This window comes from Falco rusticolus, chromosome 4 (genome assembly GCF_015220075.1).
Source record: "Falco rusticolus isolate bFalRus1 chromosome 4, bFalRus1.pri, whole genome shotgun sequence".
NCBI lineage: Eukaryota > Metazoa > Chordata > Aves > Falconiformes > Falconidae > Falco > Falco rusticolus.
Window position 1 is genome coordinate 47,583,478 of NC_051190.1, and position 18,586 is coordinate 47,602,063.

Consider the following 18,586-nt stretch of genomic DNA (forward strand, 5'->3'; position numbering starts at 1 on the left):
GGGGCAGTTTGGGGGGATGAAGGGGCCGTCCCCGAGGGGCAGTTTGGGGGGATGAAGGGGCCGTCCCCGAGGGGCAGTTTGGGGGGATGAAGGGGCCGTCCCCGAGGGGCAGTTTGGGGGGATGAAGGGGCCGTCCCCGAGGGGCAGTTTGGGGGGATGAAGGGGCCGTCCCCGAGGGGCAGTTTGGGGGGTGAGGGGCCATTCCCTTGAGGAGCAACAGAGGTGGGATGAGGGGACCAGTCTCTGAGGGGCAGTTTTGGTGGGTGATCCCTGAGGGGCAGTTTGGGGGATGAAGGAGCCGTCCCATGAGGGGGGTCGTTCTGGGGAGGATGGGGTGGGGGGCCAGAGGGCAGTTTGTGGATGGATGAGGAATGCCGGGGCAATTCATAGCAGGGAGGTTGGGGCTTATGGGGCTGAAGGGGGTCGGTGCTGGGGGGTGAGGAGCTAGGGAGGTTTGGGCCGTAGATGGGGGCAGTTGGGTGGGTGGAGGTGAAGGGGGGAGGCAGGGAGAGGGGGGAGATGTGGAAGGAGCAAGGATCGCTCCCTTCTGGCTCTCGCAAACCAGCCTTTCCTCTAAGGCAGAGACCCAAGCCTCCACCATCCCCAGGACCCCTTGCTCTGTGCCAACAATTCCTCAAAACAATTAGCTCGGAGTTACGGGCCGCCGCTGCTGACACCGGGTCTGGAGAACCACATTACAAGGAGCACCAAGGCCTTGCCCTGCACATACCAGGGAGCTGAAGCTCTCCTCAGGGACAGGCTGATCCACAGTGGCCTGATCCTTCACCTGGTCATGCCCCGCTGTCACCAAGATCCTGTGAGATCTGCTTGGCAGAAAGGCATGCGGGCCGCTGGGTCCCCACCGATGGCCATCTCCTTGCCAGCCTGCATGAGGCAGAAAATGGCGTGGAGGGCAGGAGCAGTCTGAAAAGCAGAAGATTAATTAAGAGGCTGTGCCACTGCCTTGCTGTGATCTCAGTAACTGAACCGTTAAAGTGATTTATTCTTCCCAGGGTAATTGCATTCCCCCTTTCTGCGTTACCCGCTCCCTGATCTGTGTTCAGCTCTTGGAGGTGCACAGACATGCATCTGGGAGCAAATGTGTGGTCCTTCATTTGACGTGTTCAGCGGGGAGATGTCCTGCCTGCCCCTTCTGTTTTCTGTGCCTTTGTGTTACATTTTCTGTAATGCTCGAAGACATGCTATTGATTCAAAGCTTCCAGACCCTTGTACAGCTCAGGGATCTCACCGATTAACCACGGTGGCCAGATGCCGATGTGGCACATCACAGCGGTGTTCTTACACCACTAATTTTGATCAAGAGCTTTCGACCTGGTTTTGTCTCGTGTTATCAAATACCTGTTTCTGCTGCCTTACATGCTGGCAGGTTTCTGCTGCATTTTTTAAAGCTGTGTTACGCTTCGCGTGGACGAGTTTGGGAAACTCCCGTAGCCACAGCTCTGTGGCATTCAGAGCTGGCCATCCTAATAGTCCCTCCTGGCATCTGGTCTGTGCATGCAGGAATGAGCAGAAGCCTTTAGAGGAACAGTTCTTTTTCCTGTGAAACCTTTCTCATGTTAATAATAACCGAGCATTAAATACAGACTTATTCTTCTTTTTTGAAAACACGACATCTTTTTGTCTTTCACGCCATTAGCACAGCACACACTCACACCCCCTTGCTGGACGAGCTGCTTCCGTGCGTTTCAGTGTCACATTTTTTTTACTGAAAAACGTGATATTTGGCTGCCAGCCCACTCCCTGCTCAGTCCTGTTCGGCTTTCAGATGCTTCCTTCGGGCCATAAACATTAGAGGGAGCTAAAGACCGCTGCGTGCGCCCAGCTGGACGGTTGGACACTTCTGGTTTCTGGCAGGGGTGGCCTGAGCCTTGTCCCCAGGCAGGTGGGCGCTGGCAGCTCAGTCCCTCAGCTCCAGAGTGCTACATCCAGCCCAGCCCGCGCCCTGGGGATGGATGGAGGTGGTGGAGGCTGAAGCCTCTCAGCTGTAGCATTCCCCGCTCCCAAACTCCAGCAGATCCATGGCTGGGCAGCCTCAAGAACCGAGAATTGGTGTGCCTGCCAGGGAGGACGTGTGCTTCTCCATCACGCGGGGAGGGGGTTTGGTGCCCCTCAGAGTGCTACAGCACCGGTGACCCCTCTCCAGCCAGTCTCCCCAGCACCACCACCCTTCTCCGGGCCTTACCACGCCGGCGTGGCTCACTAGACAGATCCTATTTATTCGGCACGTGGTGAACTAAACAAGGATGATTTGTATTGTGGCAGTAGCCAGAGGCTCAGGTCAGCACCAATGTGAAGAAACACGGCTACGGAAACAAGGAGGAATAATACGGATAGCATAGAAATCTGCATGGGACACTGTCACCTCAGCGCCATGGGATGGGGCAAGGTGTTTGCTGCAGCCTCCCTGGCCTGACACAGCAGTGATGTATCAGACAAAAGAGATACAGTTAAGGAATAGTGCCATCTGGGATAATTTAACATCCCAAAATAAATCTGAGAACAAATGCTCCTAAAAATGGCATGGCGCCATTATTGCTGGATCTGATAGCCAACAGAATTCTTCAGAAATTAGGCACTCAGCAAAAGGCAGCACTATTTTAGGTGGAGTCATCACAAAATGATAAAAAGCCTAACCACAGCGATAACTCTGGGTGGGGGAATCGCTGTGATTCCGTTGGTGTGAGGTGAGGGCAGACCAAATATAGATCTGGAAGTAAAGGGTCTCGGTTGCACAAGGGCAAGCTGCAAGCAGCTGGAATGAGATCGGTGGGACCGGAGTGCTCAGGGTTTGATGGCAGAGGACACCTGGCCTATCTTTACCTCGCAGAGGCAAAAAAATACATTTGGAATGTGTATTCCAACAAAAAGCTAGGAATGCAGAGACAGCACTTACCTAGCTGAGAAGCTCATCTCAAGGGAGTTATGTTAAGATGCATCAAAGCTCCGAGGAGGACTGCGTGGCAAAGACAGAGACATCTTGGGTGTTAGCCAGAGGAGGGCTGAAGTGGGACTTGCTGAACCCCGTGCTTTAGCAACAAGCCTTTATTTAAACCTTCAGCCAGGTGAAAAGATGCATCACGAGGCCCCTGACCCACTCCAGCTGCGGGGAGCAGCGCAGTCTCTGAGGGGCATCACTGGAAATTCTCTCCTGGGCTTTGGGAAAACCTGATGCCACTCCATTCCCACTGACCGACCGCAGCTTCAGAGGCCTGCCCAATTCCACCTGGAGCTGAAATCCTGTGGGAAAGCTGAACCTGCACCCCATGGCTCTCCAGAAGTCACACTTCACCATTCGAGCCCACAAACACAAGACTGACCAAGGCCTTTTCTAGCTGGTGGAGGAGATGGCCGTGCCGTGCTTGTGCCACCGAGGCTCATCCTGGTTTAGAGAGACCAGCCTTGGGCATTCAGGGACCACAGCTGACTGCGGGCAGCGCAGGGTCTGCCAGGGTGTATGTTGCTTCCTGAGGTGGCTGCAGAGGGAGAACGTGCACACCTACGCACCAACCGCTAAATGACACCAAAATGGCACATTCTACAGAAAAAACAAAACAAAACAAAAAAACCCAAAACCCCAAGTTGGTTTGTTTTGGCTGCCTGGACAGAAGTGGTGATTCACTGCAAAAAGCACAGGAGTTTCTTCCTTTTCTGCCCCATCATATAAAACATTTTAAAAACACAAAAAGGAAAACAAAACCTTTTTTTGACCCAAAGCAGCTCTTTACCCCTTCTTCACCCTTTTTTGATTCAAAACAGCCCTTCACACCTTCTTCACTGCATGTCCAGTGTGGTTTTGGGGCTCACTGACAATTTAGGAGCCTAGTCTGGGGCTGAGGGAATGCATGGTCCTCACTTCAGGGTTTTTTTGAGCAGATAGTGAATCAAAACATTGGCTAATCATCTGGATGGTCTCCTGTTGCCAGCATAGCCAGGCTTAGACCCGAAATGCTGAAGACACTTCATCCACCCGCTTGCCTGCCCTCCTCGCTGCCCCGTGCTGAAGCCAGGTGCAATCCTACCAGCCACCCAAGTGCCGTGGCCACTCTCATCTGATCACAACCCGATGGCTCAATTAAATCCCAAGAACAGGAGAACTGATGCAAGCCACCTTGTCACCCGAAACCCACTACGTCATCCAGGCGGCTCTGCACTAGCCCCTTTGCTTTCGTGATGCCACCAGGGTGGCATCACCACTGCTCCCCCGCGGGGCTTTTCTCCAATGCAAATCAACGCAGACTTATTTATAGCACTCTTATCCCAGTGAGAGCGCCTATTTTGGGCTGATGCTCAAGCAGCAGAGCAGCACAGGTTATTTTAACCTAGCGTTGGTTTATTTTCAGAGCTGCCCTTCTCCACACGTGCTCAGAGATGGTTTCCAACCACCAGGCGCTTTCAGGGGGTGGTGAAGCCAGGGGCGGGGGGAAAGAGGAACACGCAAAGAAATTTTATAGAGATTAAAAGCCAAACCAGTCTCTGCAGCAAAGCTCCCTTTGACACACCGCTTGCCTGGGATCCACGGGGCATCTTGGAAGGGAGATCTTTCTGCAGGACAGGCCATGAGCAAAGGGCAGGAGAGAAAGGGTTTCTGGGGCAGATAGCTGAGGGCCCAAGGTGAGACAACACACAAGAGGGGAAGGAGAGCAGGATACACACAAGAAAAGGAGAGCTGGATGCTCCTAAAGATGTCCAGGGTTTCAATGTGGCAACCCTAGGCACAGGAGGGAGCAATAGCATTGTTCAGCAGAGGTGAGACAGTTCTGTCCTCTGCATCCAGGGGACCCCAGCTCTGGTCCCCCCACAGGCCATCCCAGAGGAGAGACTCCTAGAGCCACCCTGGCTGGGTCCAGATGCTGAAGGAAGCAGCTGCACCATTTGCCAAGCACCATTTATCAAGCAAGACTTCTCAGCTCAGAGCTGCACTCGCCAGCAGCTACCACTCTGCAGCTGATCTTGCGGCCCCATCCCCAAAACTGGGGGTGCCACATATGGGGGTCTGCCAGGACAGCAGCACGGGGCAAGGCAGCCCTACCAGCCATGGCAATGGCATCCAGAGGCCTCCCAGTTCCATCCCCCAGCATGGCAGCAGGACCAGAAAACCTACTCACCAGGCCAGAAAATACCTTAAAAATTAAAATACATTAAAAATAAAATAATTCAACAAGGTCTTCCCTGCTTACAGAAGAAAGCACAGCAGGGCTCCTCCTGTAGCCCTTCTCCCACATCCTGCTTTCCAGCCTCCAGTCCCTACCGCCTCCCACAGCCCCAGCATCCCACCACACACCTTCCTCTGGCCTCAGTTTCCCCCTCCACAACCTGGCTGATAAAGGTGGGGAGGGGGGAAATGGGCCAGGGGCACCTGCAAGAGAGCACAGCACTGCACCATGCCCCTCTGTGATCCCACGGATCACACCACCCTGCTGGGAAGAGTGAGTCAGGGCCTCAGCCGCTGCCAGCCCATGTTCCCAACATCCCAACATGCCACCTTGCAGTGCCAGCCCTGCCCTCCCAGCTCCCCTAGGACCAGCAGCAGGCTGGGAGGGAGCCGGTGGAAACTGTGAGGGACAGCAGTGGGCAGACCCCTCAGATGGGGCACTGGGGGGGGCTCACTGCCCCCGCAGCAGCCACCCACCACCCCGTGCTGCCCAGCCTGCCCGTAGCCACATGCCGACCACGTAGGTCTCAATGCATTTTTATTAAATTCTTACAAAACAGAATACAAAATTCTGGCATCAACAATTGTTATAAAGGAAAACTTCAATTCAGCTGTATCAGTTCACCTGGTACATACAGTAAAGTGCTTGTTTTTGTGGGGATTTTTTCTATTTTTTTTTTTTTTTTTTTAAGTTTTCATTTTTATTTTCCAGCCAGCCCCCGAGTGGAGACTGCTGTTGTACAAACCAACAGTGCGTTAACATGACTCTTGTCGAACCAGCTTTGGCAGTCTTCATCAATTGTAAAGTGGAGAAAGTTTCTCCTGTTTTGATAAAAAAAAAAGTTAGCTTCACAGTAAACATTTCTAACCAGTTCTAAGTCGAGTTAGTTGGCTGAAGGAAGGGTGGGGGGGAAGGAGAGGAAGCCAAAACGCCTAAAATTTCCAGCTTAAAAAAAAACCAACAAACAAAACCCACAACTTTTTGAAGTTGGTTTCCAAGACAGATGCTCTATGGGGGAGGGGAAAGGCTTTGAAAGAAGAGGAAGAAGAAGGGTGTTGGCGAGAGGGGAGAGCTGGTGCTGGACCACGGGGAGCATCCGTCTGGAAACCACCCTGGGAGAGGCACTGGCAGTGGGGAGGGGGATGTCTGGCCCCGGCACCAGCATCTCCCCAGCTGGCCTAGTGTGGTGCCAAGCCCTGCCCTGACAAGGCACCCATGGGTGCCCAACACTGCCACCAGCCAGGGCTGGAGGCATTTCGGAGTCAATCCCCCGGCTCTAGAGGCATTTGAAGATTCTCTACCAACACACCGACCCTGCCACGCACACCACACACCGGAGCTGCTCGGAGCTCACCGCCCCGGCAGCATGGGTCCCCCCACCAGCGCCATGCCAGGAGAGCTGGGTCCACGGTCAAACCGATCCCCCAAGCTAAAACACCAAGCCAAGCCTGGGCCAAACAACCAGCAAAGAGCTGGAGCGCTCCCCGGCACTCCCATCCCCTCGATGCAAAGACCCACAGCACCTGCCAGCATCCCCAGCCGAGGATGCCCACGCGTCCGCAAAGCGCCCACCAGGACGGGTCCCCGCACTGCGCTGCTCACCCACGCCTTCAGCAGAGTGTGTGTGTACATTTATATAAAAGAGATATCTTATGCATGGGAAGAGGAGGAAACAGTTTGCCAGCAAAAGCACAGGGGGGCAAAAAATATTTCCGAGACATCCCCCTGCCATCCCCTTCCCAGGATTTTTTGTTATTTTTTCTTTTAAAAAGGCTGCGGCGTGCAGCAGTAACAACAGCTTTCACAATACCAGCTCAAGGCATCGCGTACTGTACATCATTCAAGTATTTCTTAATATAAGACAACAAGGAATTATCTACAACTGATAAAAACAAAATAAGCTATAAAAAGTAACAATGTACAATCAAGATGGATTTTTTTTTTTTTCCTTTAAAGGAGGCCTCTCCGGGGTGTCCCAGAGCCTGCGTGGGGGGGGATGTCTCCCCTCACCACTAGCCCACTCCTCCCCACCCCACATGCTGGGAGCAGGGGCACCCGGGGGAGAGGGCAGATCGCAAGTGCGAGGCAGTTTTGGGGGGCTGGGGGGCGGGCTTGCCCTCCCTGACCCGATGCTGCTTGGCGGAAGGGCTGGGAAAGGTGAGAAAAGATGGTCCCTGCCCCAAACTCCATCAACACCCGAGATCATCATCTCCCAAGATAACTCACACAAACCTCCCTGAAACAAAAAACAACATATATTGCATAGTATTGCTGTCAGCAGTCTTAAAATAAAAAGGAAATTTTTTTCCCACCCCACCCCCCCACCCCCGGGGACAGTGACTGTTTTCAGCTGAAGACCTGGGGAAGTCTCCCCGGCTCAAAGCCAGCTCCCGAAGCCTTCACCCGCGCACACGAGACGCACCAAGGCTGCTTTTTGCCAACTGTAAAGCTCGAAGCATGGAGTCGGAAGGGAAAGGAGATGGCTAACGGAGGGGGGGCACCCTCCTGCCCGGTGGGAGCTGGGATGGCAGCGGGTGCAGCAGGTTGGCACAACCCGCAGCCACGCAGGTTTGCTGCTCTGGTTGGCGCAGGGGTGCGCGGAGGAGCTGGAGGCCAGCCCGGCTCCGAGCACCGGCACCACTCGCTCGCCTGGACGGATCCAGCCCTGCGCGGCAGAGAACAGCCAAGGGCCTCACCCCCACTCAGCATCCCAAATCCTTTCCCCACGCGCGTTCCCAACGCAAGCTGAGGAACGGGCAACACCATGCATGCAGACACGTGAACACAGATGAACATGGATGCACATGCACACACACACGAACACACATGCCCAGCTCTCCCCCAACGCCCGACAGACCCTGCACAACGCAGGCGCTGCTGCCCCGACCCCACACCCCCTGCCCCCACATCCCAAGCCCTCCCCAGGCTGCTCCCCCGCACTGCCGCTCTTGGGTGCTACCACCAGCCTGGCCGCTCCCCCACCAGCATCCTTGGGGCACTTGGCACCCCCCCGTGCCCCCAAGACCCTCCTGCCACCACAGGCTCGGGGCCAGCCCAAAGCCACACCAGGTCACACCACCCCGCAGTGGGTCCCAACGCTATTGAAGGGGGGGTTTCCATAGAGCACTCCGCTATTCCCAGAGGGGAATTTTTTGGCTGCTCCGGCTGCCCTGGAGACCTCATTCCCCGCCCCCCCCCCCCCCCCCACTTGCACCTCCACGAGGGCACAGCCACCAGCAGGCAGTCCTTCTGAAAAAAAAGAGGGGTGCAACACCCACCCCGGCACAACAGCATGGCCCAAACACCTGCGCACCCCCCAGCTCTGACCTTACCCCTGGGGAGCTGCTGGCCAGAGCGCAGAAGGGAAGGAAGGAAGACATTTCTCCGTGCCCTGTAGAGAAGCACAGCTAGCAGTTTAAAACTAACAGTAATTAAAAAAAAATAATAAAATAATTTTTAAAAAAAAAAGAAAAAGGGGGTGAATAGCTTATTCTGGAAGCGGGCTGCCGAGGAGAGAGGGTGGTTCGGTGGGATGGGGCACTGCTCCCTCGCTGACACCATCTCTCCCCGGCCTGAGCAGTTCCCTGCACATCACCCACCGTGTTTCCCCCCGGAGCGCAGCCGGGGACACCCCCAAGCACGGGACGGAGGGGCTCCCCGCACCCGGGAGGTGCCTCCTAGACTCCCAGGAGGGGGGTTTTGTGGAATCTAACCCGACATCGGAGAAAAACCTGCAGCTCCGAGGGGAGGGACAAGGTTAAAACGCAACTCCCGTTGTTGAAAACGCGACCGAGGGTCTTTTGTTCACAGTATGAAATGAGCTGAAATCGTCAAAGCAGCCGCAGATACAAAGAGTCCTTTGGTGTCAGGGAGCAGGGGCGGGGGGGGGGGGGGGGGGGGGGGGCAGATGTCAGAGAAAAAACCAAGTCAGGAAACAAAAGTCCATGTGTCTGTCAGATGTCCTTGAGTGTGCCCTGGGTGAAGCAACCTCACGCTTGATTTAATACCTTAAGAAATAAAAATAAAAAATAAAAAAATCTTAAAACAAACCCTCCCACCCCCAGACCTACAAGATCAGCAAAACCTTGGAAGCCAGCCACAGGGACGAGTCCTGATCTTGTCACTAGCCAGAAATGGTGGGGTTTTGGGGTGGGGAGGAAAGAAAGAAAGAAAGGAGGAGGGGGGTGGACACAGAGGGTACAGCAGGTCCAAGGGACACAGCTCAGGCTTGGTCAGCCACCAGGACCAGTGGGGCCACCAGGTGCTGCCCGGCGGCCACCGCCTTGGCCAGGCTGCTCTTCTGCCGCCGCTTGGCCAGCTTGGACTCGGAGGGGGGGGAGAGCTGCATGGCCCGTGAGGTAGCTTTGATGATGATGGGTCGTGCTTCCTCCTCCGCCTCCTCCTCCTCGTCTTTGTCACGCCGTGTCAGCTGGCGGTTGACAGCGATGGCCTCAGCAGCAAAGGAGGTGAGCTCTTTGGCACTGCTGTTCCTGCGGGGGAGGCAGGGGCTCAGGGTGGGAGCGTGGGGGGGCTGGAGGGAGGGTTGGGGTGAAACATCAGGGTGTCCCTCTTTGCACGCACGCCACACCAAACGCACAGCTCCAACCCGCATCACATGCTGCATCCGCTGCCCAGGCAGAGCCCGCGGCAGACCCCCAAAAAGCAGCAAGAGCAGACAGCAGCCCCACTGGGGGGAGCAGCCAGGATCGGGGGGCTGGAATGCATCCCCCCACCCCAGGGCCACCCACACTCACCTCTGCAGGATGATGGGAGTCGGCAGGGTGTTATCCGGGGCGCACTGCAACGAAACACAGCCTGTCAGAGCCGGGCACCCCCCAGCAGTGTGTCCCCCACCCCTGGTTTTCGGGAGTGGGGAGGGGGGCGGCGGCAGCACTCACCCCCTGCACCCAGGGGTGCTCCAGGACCTGGGCTGCGCTGAGCCGCTTCTTGGCATCTCTCACCAGCAGCTTGGAAATGAGGTCTTTGGCTCCAAAGGAGATGTGTGCCCAGTCCTTGTCGGGGAACTCGTACTTCCCCTCCTGGATGCTCTCGAAGAGCATGTTCTAGGGGGGGCAAGGGGGAGAAACAGAAGGGGCTGAGACAGGAGCGGTGCCACCAAACCGGTGACAGGTTTCGGTGATGCCAGCATCCCCCACGTACCTGGCAGGTGTGGCATGCCTCGCCACGGTCCCAGCCACAGTCAGAGCCACAGTGGCCCACGAAGGGGGGGTACCCGCTCAGCATGATGTACAAGATGACGCCCAGGCTCCACAGGTCGCAGCGCTTGTCGTAGATGGACGCCTCCTCGTTGAAGGCTTCCACCACCTCCGGGGCCATGTACTCGGCAGAGCCGCACTGTGGGGAGAGGAGGGGGTGAACCCCAGCACGGGAGCCCCCAAGGATGGGGGCAGAGATGGGATACAGCTACAGGGTGCACTCTCTGGAATGAGGGTGCAGGCACGGCTGCTTGCCACAGGGCAGATCCCCCCAGCGGGCTTCCCACCACTCCTACCACGAAGGAGATGCCACAGCCCTTTTGGGGGTCACCCAACAGGGGGGTGGTGGAGAAAAAAAAAACACAAAAAAACCCACAAACACAAAGGGCTGCAACCCCTTCCCGGGAAGCTGGACCCACACCCCACAGCACCATCACCCAACCGGCTCAGCAGGGCAGAATCCATCCCACCGCCTGGGAGCGGCCACAAGACACGGGGCAGGCAGCGATGAGCCTGCTCCCTGCCAGAGCAGGCAGGGGATCGGTGCCGGAGGAGTTAACACTGATGCAAGGAGAGGCAGAGCCAGAGCCCGTTCCTGCTCCAGGGACTCTGGGGCTTTCCAGCACACATGACCCGCAGCCCACACGGGCCTCGTGACCAGCGGAGAAAAAAGCTGCAGCCAGCAGATAATCACCCCATAACGAGAGGCCTCCTAACGAGAGGCCTCGGAGCCTCAGCAGCTGATGCCACCACAGGGGGGGGGAAAAAAAAAAAACAACAAACCAAACCACAAAACAGCCACACACCAAAACACAAACCCCCAACCCCAATCACCAGCACCCTGCAGTGGGGCTGGGGGGGAGGCACCCCTCTGCCCCTGCTGCTGAGAACAGGGAGACTCGGAACACCTCAGAAATCCTGGTTCTGTCCAACGTGGAGGAACGAGGGGGACACGGGGTGTTTTGGCCCCCACCTCTGCTGTTGTGCACCCTGCATCGGCTGGGCTCTGCCCTCCCTGGCATGTCAGCACCCCAAAAACAGCGGGGTGCAGGGCAACACCCTGCACGGGGGGGCCTGCTGCTGGCGATAAGGGGAGCGGGGCTTTTGGGGGCAGGGGGGACGGGGCAGGCTCAGCATCTCCCCTGGAGGGTGCGACAGCTCTGTGCAACGCAGGGGTCACCCCAGGGCTTTTGGGGCGCCCAGCCAGCAGGGTGTGCATCACAGACAAGCAGCAGCGGGGGGGCGGGGGTAGCCCCCTCTCACCCACAGCAGGGGGAATCACGGTGGCTCCCCCCAGCCTTTCGCCTGACCCACTTCTCCCCGCCAGCACCAACCTCGGTGCAGCCGCCCCCACCGGGGCTGGCTGTTGCTAAGGCTCGCGGCAGCCCGGGCTCCGTGCCAGATCCCCCCCCCTCCACCGCCCGCCCCCCCCCAACCCCCCGGCATTATGTAACTGCATCTCGGAGGGGACCACAAGCAGCATCGCCAACCGGAGCAATGTGCTTGGGGGGGGGGGGGGGGCGCAGTGCTCACACACAGCCCCTTCCCCAAAGCTTGCAGGGCATCTGGGGGCTCCGACAGCTCCCCCCCTACCAGGGACGTGCCCACCCCCACCCCCTAGACTCTTGCACACTTACCGGGGTGAGCAGCTCCGGGGTGGAGATGGGGGAGCAATCGCCGTTGAGTTTGATGCCACTTCCCAAGTCAAAGTCACAGATCTTCACTGGGGAGACCTGGGGGGGGGGGGTGGGGGTGGGGGAGGAGGGGGAAGAAGAGGACTGGTTGGGGACCCCCCCCAGCGGACCACGGCCTGGCTTTCATGCCACAGCCACCCATTTACACCCTGTCATGCCAGGCTTCACGCTGGCCATCTGCTGCTGCAGCAGCTTCGCACCCCCCCCCCCACCCCCCCCCAGGGACCCCCCGGCCCCAGGCAGCAACCCACTCACCTGGTCCGGGCTCTCACACAGAATATTTTCTGGTTTTAAATCTCTGTGTGCAATTCCTGGGAGGGAGAGAAGAGATGATGAGGGCAAAAATCCCCCCGCCCACCCTGCTGTGCAAGACCACCAGGGTGCAAGGTCTGGGGGTGGCACAGGACCCCTCCCCACCCCAAATCACCACCCGCCTTGTGGCAAAGGGCAAAAATTGCTGCTGGCCCCGAATCCCGGCCGAACCAGAGGAACAGGCTCTGCACCACCAAATGCCTCGTGATGCAGCTGGGCCTGATCCTGCGCGCCCAGGGCGGGCCAAGGGCGCAGGGAGGCAGCACCCCCGGGGCAGGGGGGGGCCACAGGGCACCCCAGCTCACCTTTGTTGTGCAAGAAGTGCAGGGCGCTGGCGATATCCCGCACCACCACGCTGGCCTCCAGCTCGTTGAAGTGGCGTCTCCGGTGGATGTGGGTCAGGATGGAGCCTGCGGCCGGGAGAGAGCAGAGGGGGGGCTCAGGAGGGGCTCCTGCCACCCTGGCTCCCCCCGCCCGGGCACTGCACTCACCTCCTCTCATCTTCTCAAACACCAGGTAAAACCTCTCCTCCTCCTCGAAGAACTCTATCAGCTCCAGGACATTCCTGCGGAGACAGCGGCATCAGCCAAGCATCCCCCAAAACCTCCCGGGCTGCCCCCTCCCCACAGCCCCCCGCACCCCCAGCCAGCGCTGGTTCCCAGAGGGGGATGCGGGATGGGAAAATTGGGTTTCCAATGATTGAAACCACACGGCCAGGGCCCCCCAGCCGCATTCCAGGGGGGAGAGGGACTTTTGGCGCCCGGCTCCACTCCCTAATTGCTCGCAGACCCTCCTGGCTCACTCGCCCCCCTCCAGAAACAGCCCCGCTCAGCAGCTTTCCGCGGGGGGATGGCAAACACCGCAGCAGCGGCTTGGCTCGCCCTTCAGCATCACTCCAACTTGGCCACTGAGGCCCCCCTGTCACGGCAAAGTGCTCAGCATCACCTCAAGGATGCTCCCACACCAGCCAGGGAGGACGTCGGGGCCAGGGCTCAGCCCATGGGTGTCCCGAGCATCAGCCTGGTCTCAGCCCAGTGCCTGCAGTGGGGGATGGGATGGTGGCTGCGCCCCGCAATACCTGTGTCCCTGGCACTGATAGAGCATCTCCACCTCACGGAAGACCCTACTGCGAATGTGACCCAGGCGCTTCTCTATGATCTGGAACACAAAGCCGAGGGGGCTCAGGGAGAGGGACTGCTGCAGGGGAGGGGTCAGGGGCTCACAACCCCCCTCACCCCCACCCAGCACCTCCACCCAACCAGCTCTGGGGGCACCCCCAGGGCTGGGCAGAGGGCAGGCAGGGGTGCCCGAAAGGGTTAAGGCAGCAGAACAGGCTGTTCCCAGTGGCGGTGCCAAGCCGCCCGGTGCCGCAGCCAAGGCAGGTCCATGTGACACCGCCGAGCCCCGGAGCAGCCATCCGGGTGGCAGAGACAGGCCCTTCGCCCCACCAGGCACCGGCACCCAAGCGTGCCATGGGGTGGTCAGGGGGTCCCCACCCACAGCCTCATCGGGGAGAGCTGGGTGGTCCCGCTGGCCCCAGCCCCGGGGGCACACAGAGCACCCAGCTGCCTCAGTTTCCCCACCGGGCACCCAAAGGCCTCCCCGGGGTGACGGGGGACACCACGTTCCCCTTGCATGTGGCTGCGTTTTGACACAGGACCCAGCTCAGCCCCCTCGCACCACTGCCAGGGGCCACCGGACCACCATCCCCGACCCCAAAAGCAGCTGGCTCACCCCAACCCCCCCCCCCCAGCACCCACATGCACGCAGGGGCATGGAGACCTCCCAAGGCGAGCAGGAGCTGGCCACCCTGCCAGCACCACATGCCCCTGCTTGCCCTAAGTCCCCAGACGCGTTGCAAGCGTTAATTTAATCTCCCGTCTGCCCTAATTTACAGGGAGGGGAGCGTGGCTAAGGGGGTTGACCAAGGTCCTGGAGCCGGGCGGTGGCAAAGGACGACGTGCCACCTGCAGGGCCCAGCTCTGCCACGCTCCTGCCCCTCTCGTCCCCTCCAGCCCACGAAGCCAGTGCCCCAGGCCAGCACCAGGTGGTTGCGGCAGCTGGGAGAGCTCAGGATGAGGAGGGTGGCAGGGGAAACTGAGGCAGGGGGTGGGAGGGAGCCGGGTCTGCAGCCCCATGCAGCGGCGCGTTACCTTCACGGCGTACTCCTTGTTGGTGATGAGGTTAACGCAGGACTGAACTCTGGCGTGGGCCCCTTCTCCCAGCACCTCCTCCTGCAGCTGGTAAACATCTGGCAGGGGAGAGGCTGCCTGAGCTGCCACCCCACCACAGCATGGGACACCGCTGCTGTCCCCCGGTCTGGGGACGCCAGGAGGACCCCTGCCCTGGGTGGGACCCCAGGGTCCCCAGGCAGCCCAGCTCACCTTCGAACCTGCCCGAGAAGCTGTCGGTGGCTCTGCAGCGCTTCTTCTTCTTGTTCCTTTTCTTGGCATCGGGGATATCGATGGGTTGGCTTGAAGGCATGTCTGCGGCGGAGCAACGCCACCAGTATGAGCCCCCCCATCCCCCCCTCTGCGCCCGCAGCATTGCCCTCCTGGGGCAATTCAAGGAAGGCAGAGGGCCAGCACTGTGGGGTCTGAGGGAGGGGAAGCCCCCTGGGAGGGCACCCCAGCTCACCGGGACGGGGCGGGCACTCAAAGTTGAAGACTGGTTCCAGGTGGTTGGACTGGTCGAACTCCAGGTCAAAGGGGTTTTGTCCCTGTGGGGGCCAAGAACAGGAGTGAACTGCCCGATCAGCTGCCACCAGCTGCCAGTGCCGAGCCCGGTACGGACACGGTGCCCAGCGCTCTCCCAGCCTCAGCACACATCCTGCCTGCCCGCCCTGCCGGTGTGGGACACTGGCTCAGGGTGCTGCTGCCGGAGGGACATGGCAGAGCCCGAGGAGGAGGAGGAAGGGTTGGACCACATCTCCTGATGAGGATGGTGCTGTGGGGTCATGCCCCCACAGCAGCAGCCCCAGGCCAGCGCACTGGGAATGCTGAGGGGCACTGGGGCCACCCACACCGATCCTGCCCCAAATCCCCCCGCAGAGCCAAACCACAGCGAGGGTCCTGAGGAAAGGCACAGGGCAGGGTGGGCTCCCGAGCCACCACGCCGCGTCCTCCCAGCTGGCCACAAGGTCATGGTGGGCCGGAGCCCACTCAGCCCCGCTGCGGTGAACCTGGTGAGACACCTGTGCCCTGGCAGGATCAGGCCCCCACCCCAAACCCTCCATGCACCCCAGATCGGTGAAGGGAACTGCTGCCTTCCCCCCTGGCTCTGGTACCAGCACCCTAAAGGGGCCACAGGGACCCTCTGCCCCCACCCCGAGCCGCCCCCCCAGGGGCAGGGCAGCGCTGGGGGGGTGAGAGGGCCCCGTCCTCCCCAGGGTTACGAAATCTGGGTGGAGGTGGCAGCTCCGGCGGCGTTCCCATTCCCATTCCCAAACCCGCCCCGGTGCCCCGGTGCCCGGGCCGGCTGCCAGCCCCAGCGCAGGAACGCCGAGCCCAGCCACCGCCGCCAGGAACAGCCGGTGAGTGCTGGGGTGGGTCTGGGGGGGCCGGGGAGGTCCCCACCGTGGTGCATGGCGGGGGTCACGCCAGGAGCACCCCCCCACCGAGCACCAGGCCAAACCTTTGGGGCCAAAATGCTCCTGCCCAGGGTTTTACCGTTTCCCCCTCTCCCCCCGCCAACAAAATCTGATTTTACCAAGGACCCCCCCCCAGCACAGCCCAAGGACCCGACATCAGGGCAGCTGCCCCCCTGGGATGAGCACCCCCGGCCAAGTCCCTGCACGGTGGGCAGGATGAGGCCTCCCGGGGGGGGGAGGCACACGGGGGGCACAGGGCCCTGCCAGCTGCCGCAGCACCGACACACAAAAGGTTTGGGGGATGGGAGGCGTGGGGCGGACGCTGCACACCGGCTCCATCAGCACATCCGAGGTGTCTCCCCCCCCCCCCCCCGGTCCCCAGGCACACGGGGGGGGGGATGGGGGGGCGGGGGGAGCCAAACCCCAGCCAAAAGCTTTAAAAGCAGGATGAGGTGTCAGCTAAAATAAGCCGGGCAGGTTGGGGTGAGCTCCCGGCATCCCTCGGAGCGCCGGAGCCAAACTAAACAAAGATCCCACCAAGATACACGGCGGGACAGGAGCGAGCGCCCAGGGGAGCAGCACCCGGCAGGATGCGACCCCGCACACCCCGAGCCTGACAGCGGCCGGGATGGGTGCAGCCTGACGGGGCCCCGGGCAGGATCGGGCCCCCGCACAAGATGTTTGCACAACAGGTCCCGCACCGGGCAGGGCCTGGGCACGTTGGGGCGGAGGCAGCTGGGGGGGGCGGCACACGACAGCGCACACACACACACACACCGCCCCACGGGGGACCCCGGTTGGGAGCGCAGCAGAGCAAGAGCAGCCTCGCTGCAGCATCCCAGCGCCCAGCCGGGGCGGGGAGGGGGCTGCAGCCTCGACTCCCGGGCCGGGGGCACCGGGAGATCCTGCCATCTCGGTTTGGGTTGCAGCATCCCGGCAGTTCCCTCCTTCGGGGAGAGGATGGGGGCGGCAGGAGGCAGCTCAGCCCCCCCCCCCCCCCCCCCGGCAGGGGATGCGGCACAGAGCGCTGCAGAGCGCAGGATGCGGCCGCCGCGGGCCCGCACCGGCCCAGCCCGCACCCAGCCCCCCCGGAGCCCCCCCGGGCGGGCAGGCGAGCAGCTCCCTACCTTGAAAGAGCGGTGGAAACCCGGGATCTCTGATTTCTTCTGCACCATCTTGCTGGGGGGGGGGGGCGGCGGGGGGGGGCGGCGTTGCTGGGAGAAACGAAGGCGGGGGGGGGGGGGGGGCGGAAAAAAAAAAAAAAAACGGGGAGGGGGGGCGGGAGGGAGGCGGAGGGACGGGCAGAGCCGGAGGGGAGCCCGGGGGGTGGGCGAGACCTGCGGGGAAAGGAGGGGGGGGGTCAGCCGGCTGCGGCCCCGCCCGGAGCCCCCGGCCCCCCCCGCCCGGCGGCGCTCACCGGCGCGGCCCCGCAGAGCCCCGCTGCTGGTGGCACCGCAGCCCGCACCGCCGCCCGCTCCACTCCGCTCCGCCCCGCTCCGCCGCTCCGCTCCGCACCGCTCCGCGCCGCCGGGAGGGGACGCGCCGCCGCCGCCCCCGGACGCTTTATAGCCCCGGCCCCGGCCCGCCCCGGCCCGCCCCGGCCCGCCCCCGGCCCCCCCGCGCTGCGCCCCGGCCCGGGGCACCCCCCGCCCCCCCCCCCGCGGGCACTAACACCCCCATCGGGGACACCAGCACCCCCCCGGCACCCACTGGGGACACTAACACCCCCGCGGGGACGCCAGCACCCCCCCGGCACCCACTGGGGACACCAGCACCCCCATTGGGGACACCAGCACCCCCCTGGCATCCACAGAGGACCCCTGCACCCCCCCCAGGGACACCAGCACCCCCCCCGGGGACCCCTGCACACACCCTCGGGGACACCAGCACCCCCCCGGCACCCACCGTGGACACTAGCACCTCTCCCGGGGACACCAACAACCCCCTCGGCACCCCCTGGAGACACCAGCAGCCCCCCCCTCCCCCGGGACCCCTGCACCCCCCCCGGTACACACTGGGAACACTAGCACCCCAATCAGGGACACCGGCACCCCCCCGGCACCCCACCCCGGGGACACCAGCACCCCCCCCAGAGACCCCTGCACCCCCCTGGCACCCACCGGGGACACTACCACCCCCATCAGGGACACCAGCAGCCCCCAGGCACCCACTGGGGACACCGAAACGCCCCCGGGCACCCCCCGTGCTGCCCCCCCTCCCCCTCTGTGCTGCTCCAGGGACACCCCCCTGCCCCCCTCCGTACTCTCCTGTGCTGCACAGTGAGGACTGGGGACACCCCCCCCGGGGTTCCCTGCACCTCTGCTCCCAGGCACACCCCCACACTGCACCCAGGGACAGCGACACCCCCCCCCCAGCCCCCTCAGCCTGCACCCAGGGACAGGGACACCCCCCAGACCCCCCTGTACTGCACCCAGGGACAGAGACCCCCCCAGACCCCCCTGCACTGCACCCAGGGACAGGGACACCCCCCAGACCCCCCTGCACTGCACCGAGGGACAGGGATACCACTTGCCCCCCCCTCCCCGCGCCTGGGGACAAGGACACTCCAGCTCCAAGTTCATTTTCTGCAGCCCCCAGTCT

At 61.3% G+C, this 18,586-nt stretch overlaps 1 protein-coding gene across 1 annotated transcript; it reads right to left on the reverse strand.

The window, feature by feature from the left end:
• Positions 1–5,694: 5,694 nt before the first annotated feature.
• MKNK2 (MAPK interacting serine/threonine kinase 2) lies at positions 5,695–17,236 on the reverse strand. The gene is made up of 13 exons (XM_037384501.1): positions 17,113–17,236; positions 15,034–15,115; positions 14,781–14,882; positions 14,550–14,647; positions 13,475–13,554; positions 12,888–12,961; positions 12,702–12,806; positions 12,340–12,395; positions 12,028–12,123; positions 10,335–10,529; positions 10,073–10,237; positions 9,929–9,972; positions 5,695–9,664 (listed from the first exon to the last, which is right to left on the reverse strand). The coding sequence occupies exons 1-13, from the start codon at positions 17,158–17,160 to the stop codon at positions 9,397–9,399; spliced, it is 1,413 nt and encodes a 470-aa protein (XP_037240398.1). The 5' UTR covers positions 17,161–17,236; the 3' UTR covers positions 5,695–9,396.
• Positions 17,237–18,586: the final 1,350 nt, after the last annotated feature.

What these genes read in the sequence shown, in the direction of transcription:
- MKNK2 (XM_037384501.1), bottom strand. Translation starts at nt 17,160, where the DNA reads ATGGTGCAGAAGAAATCAGAGATCCCGGGTTTCCACCGCTCTTTCAAG. An exon ending in CTTCTCGGGCAGGTTCGAAG is followed by an intron (nt 14,648 to 14,780) that starts GTGAGCTGGGCT and finishes CTCCCCTGCCAG; the next exon opens with ATGTTTACCAGCTGCAGGAG. An exon ending in TATCAGTGCCAGGGACACAG is followed by an intron (nt 12,962 to 13,474) that starts GTATTGCGGGGC and finishes CTGTCTCCGCAG; the next exon opens with GAATGTCCTGGAGCTGATAG.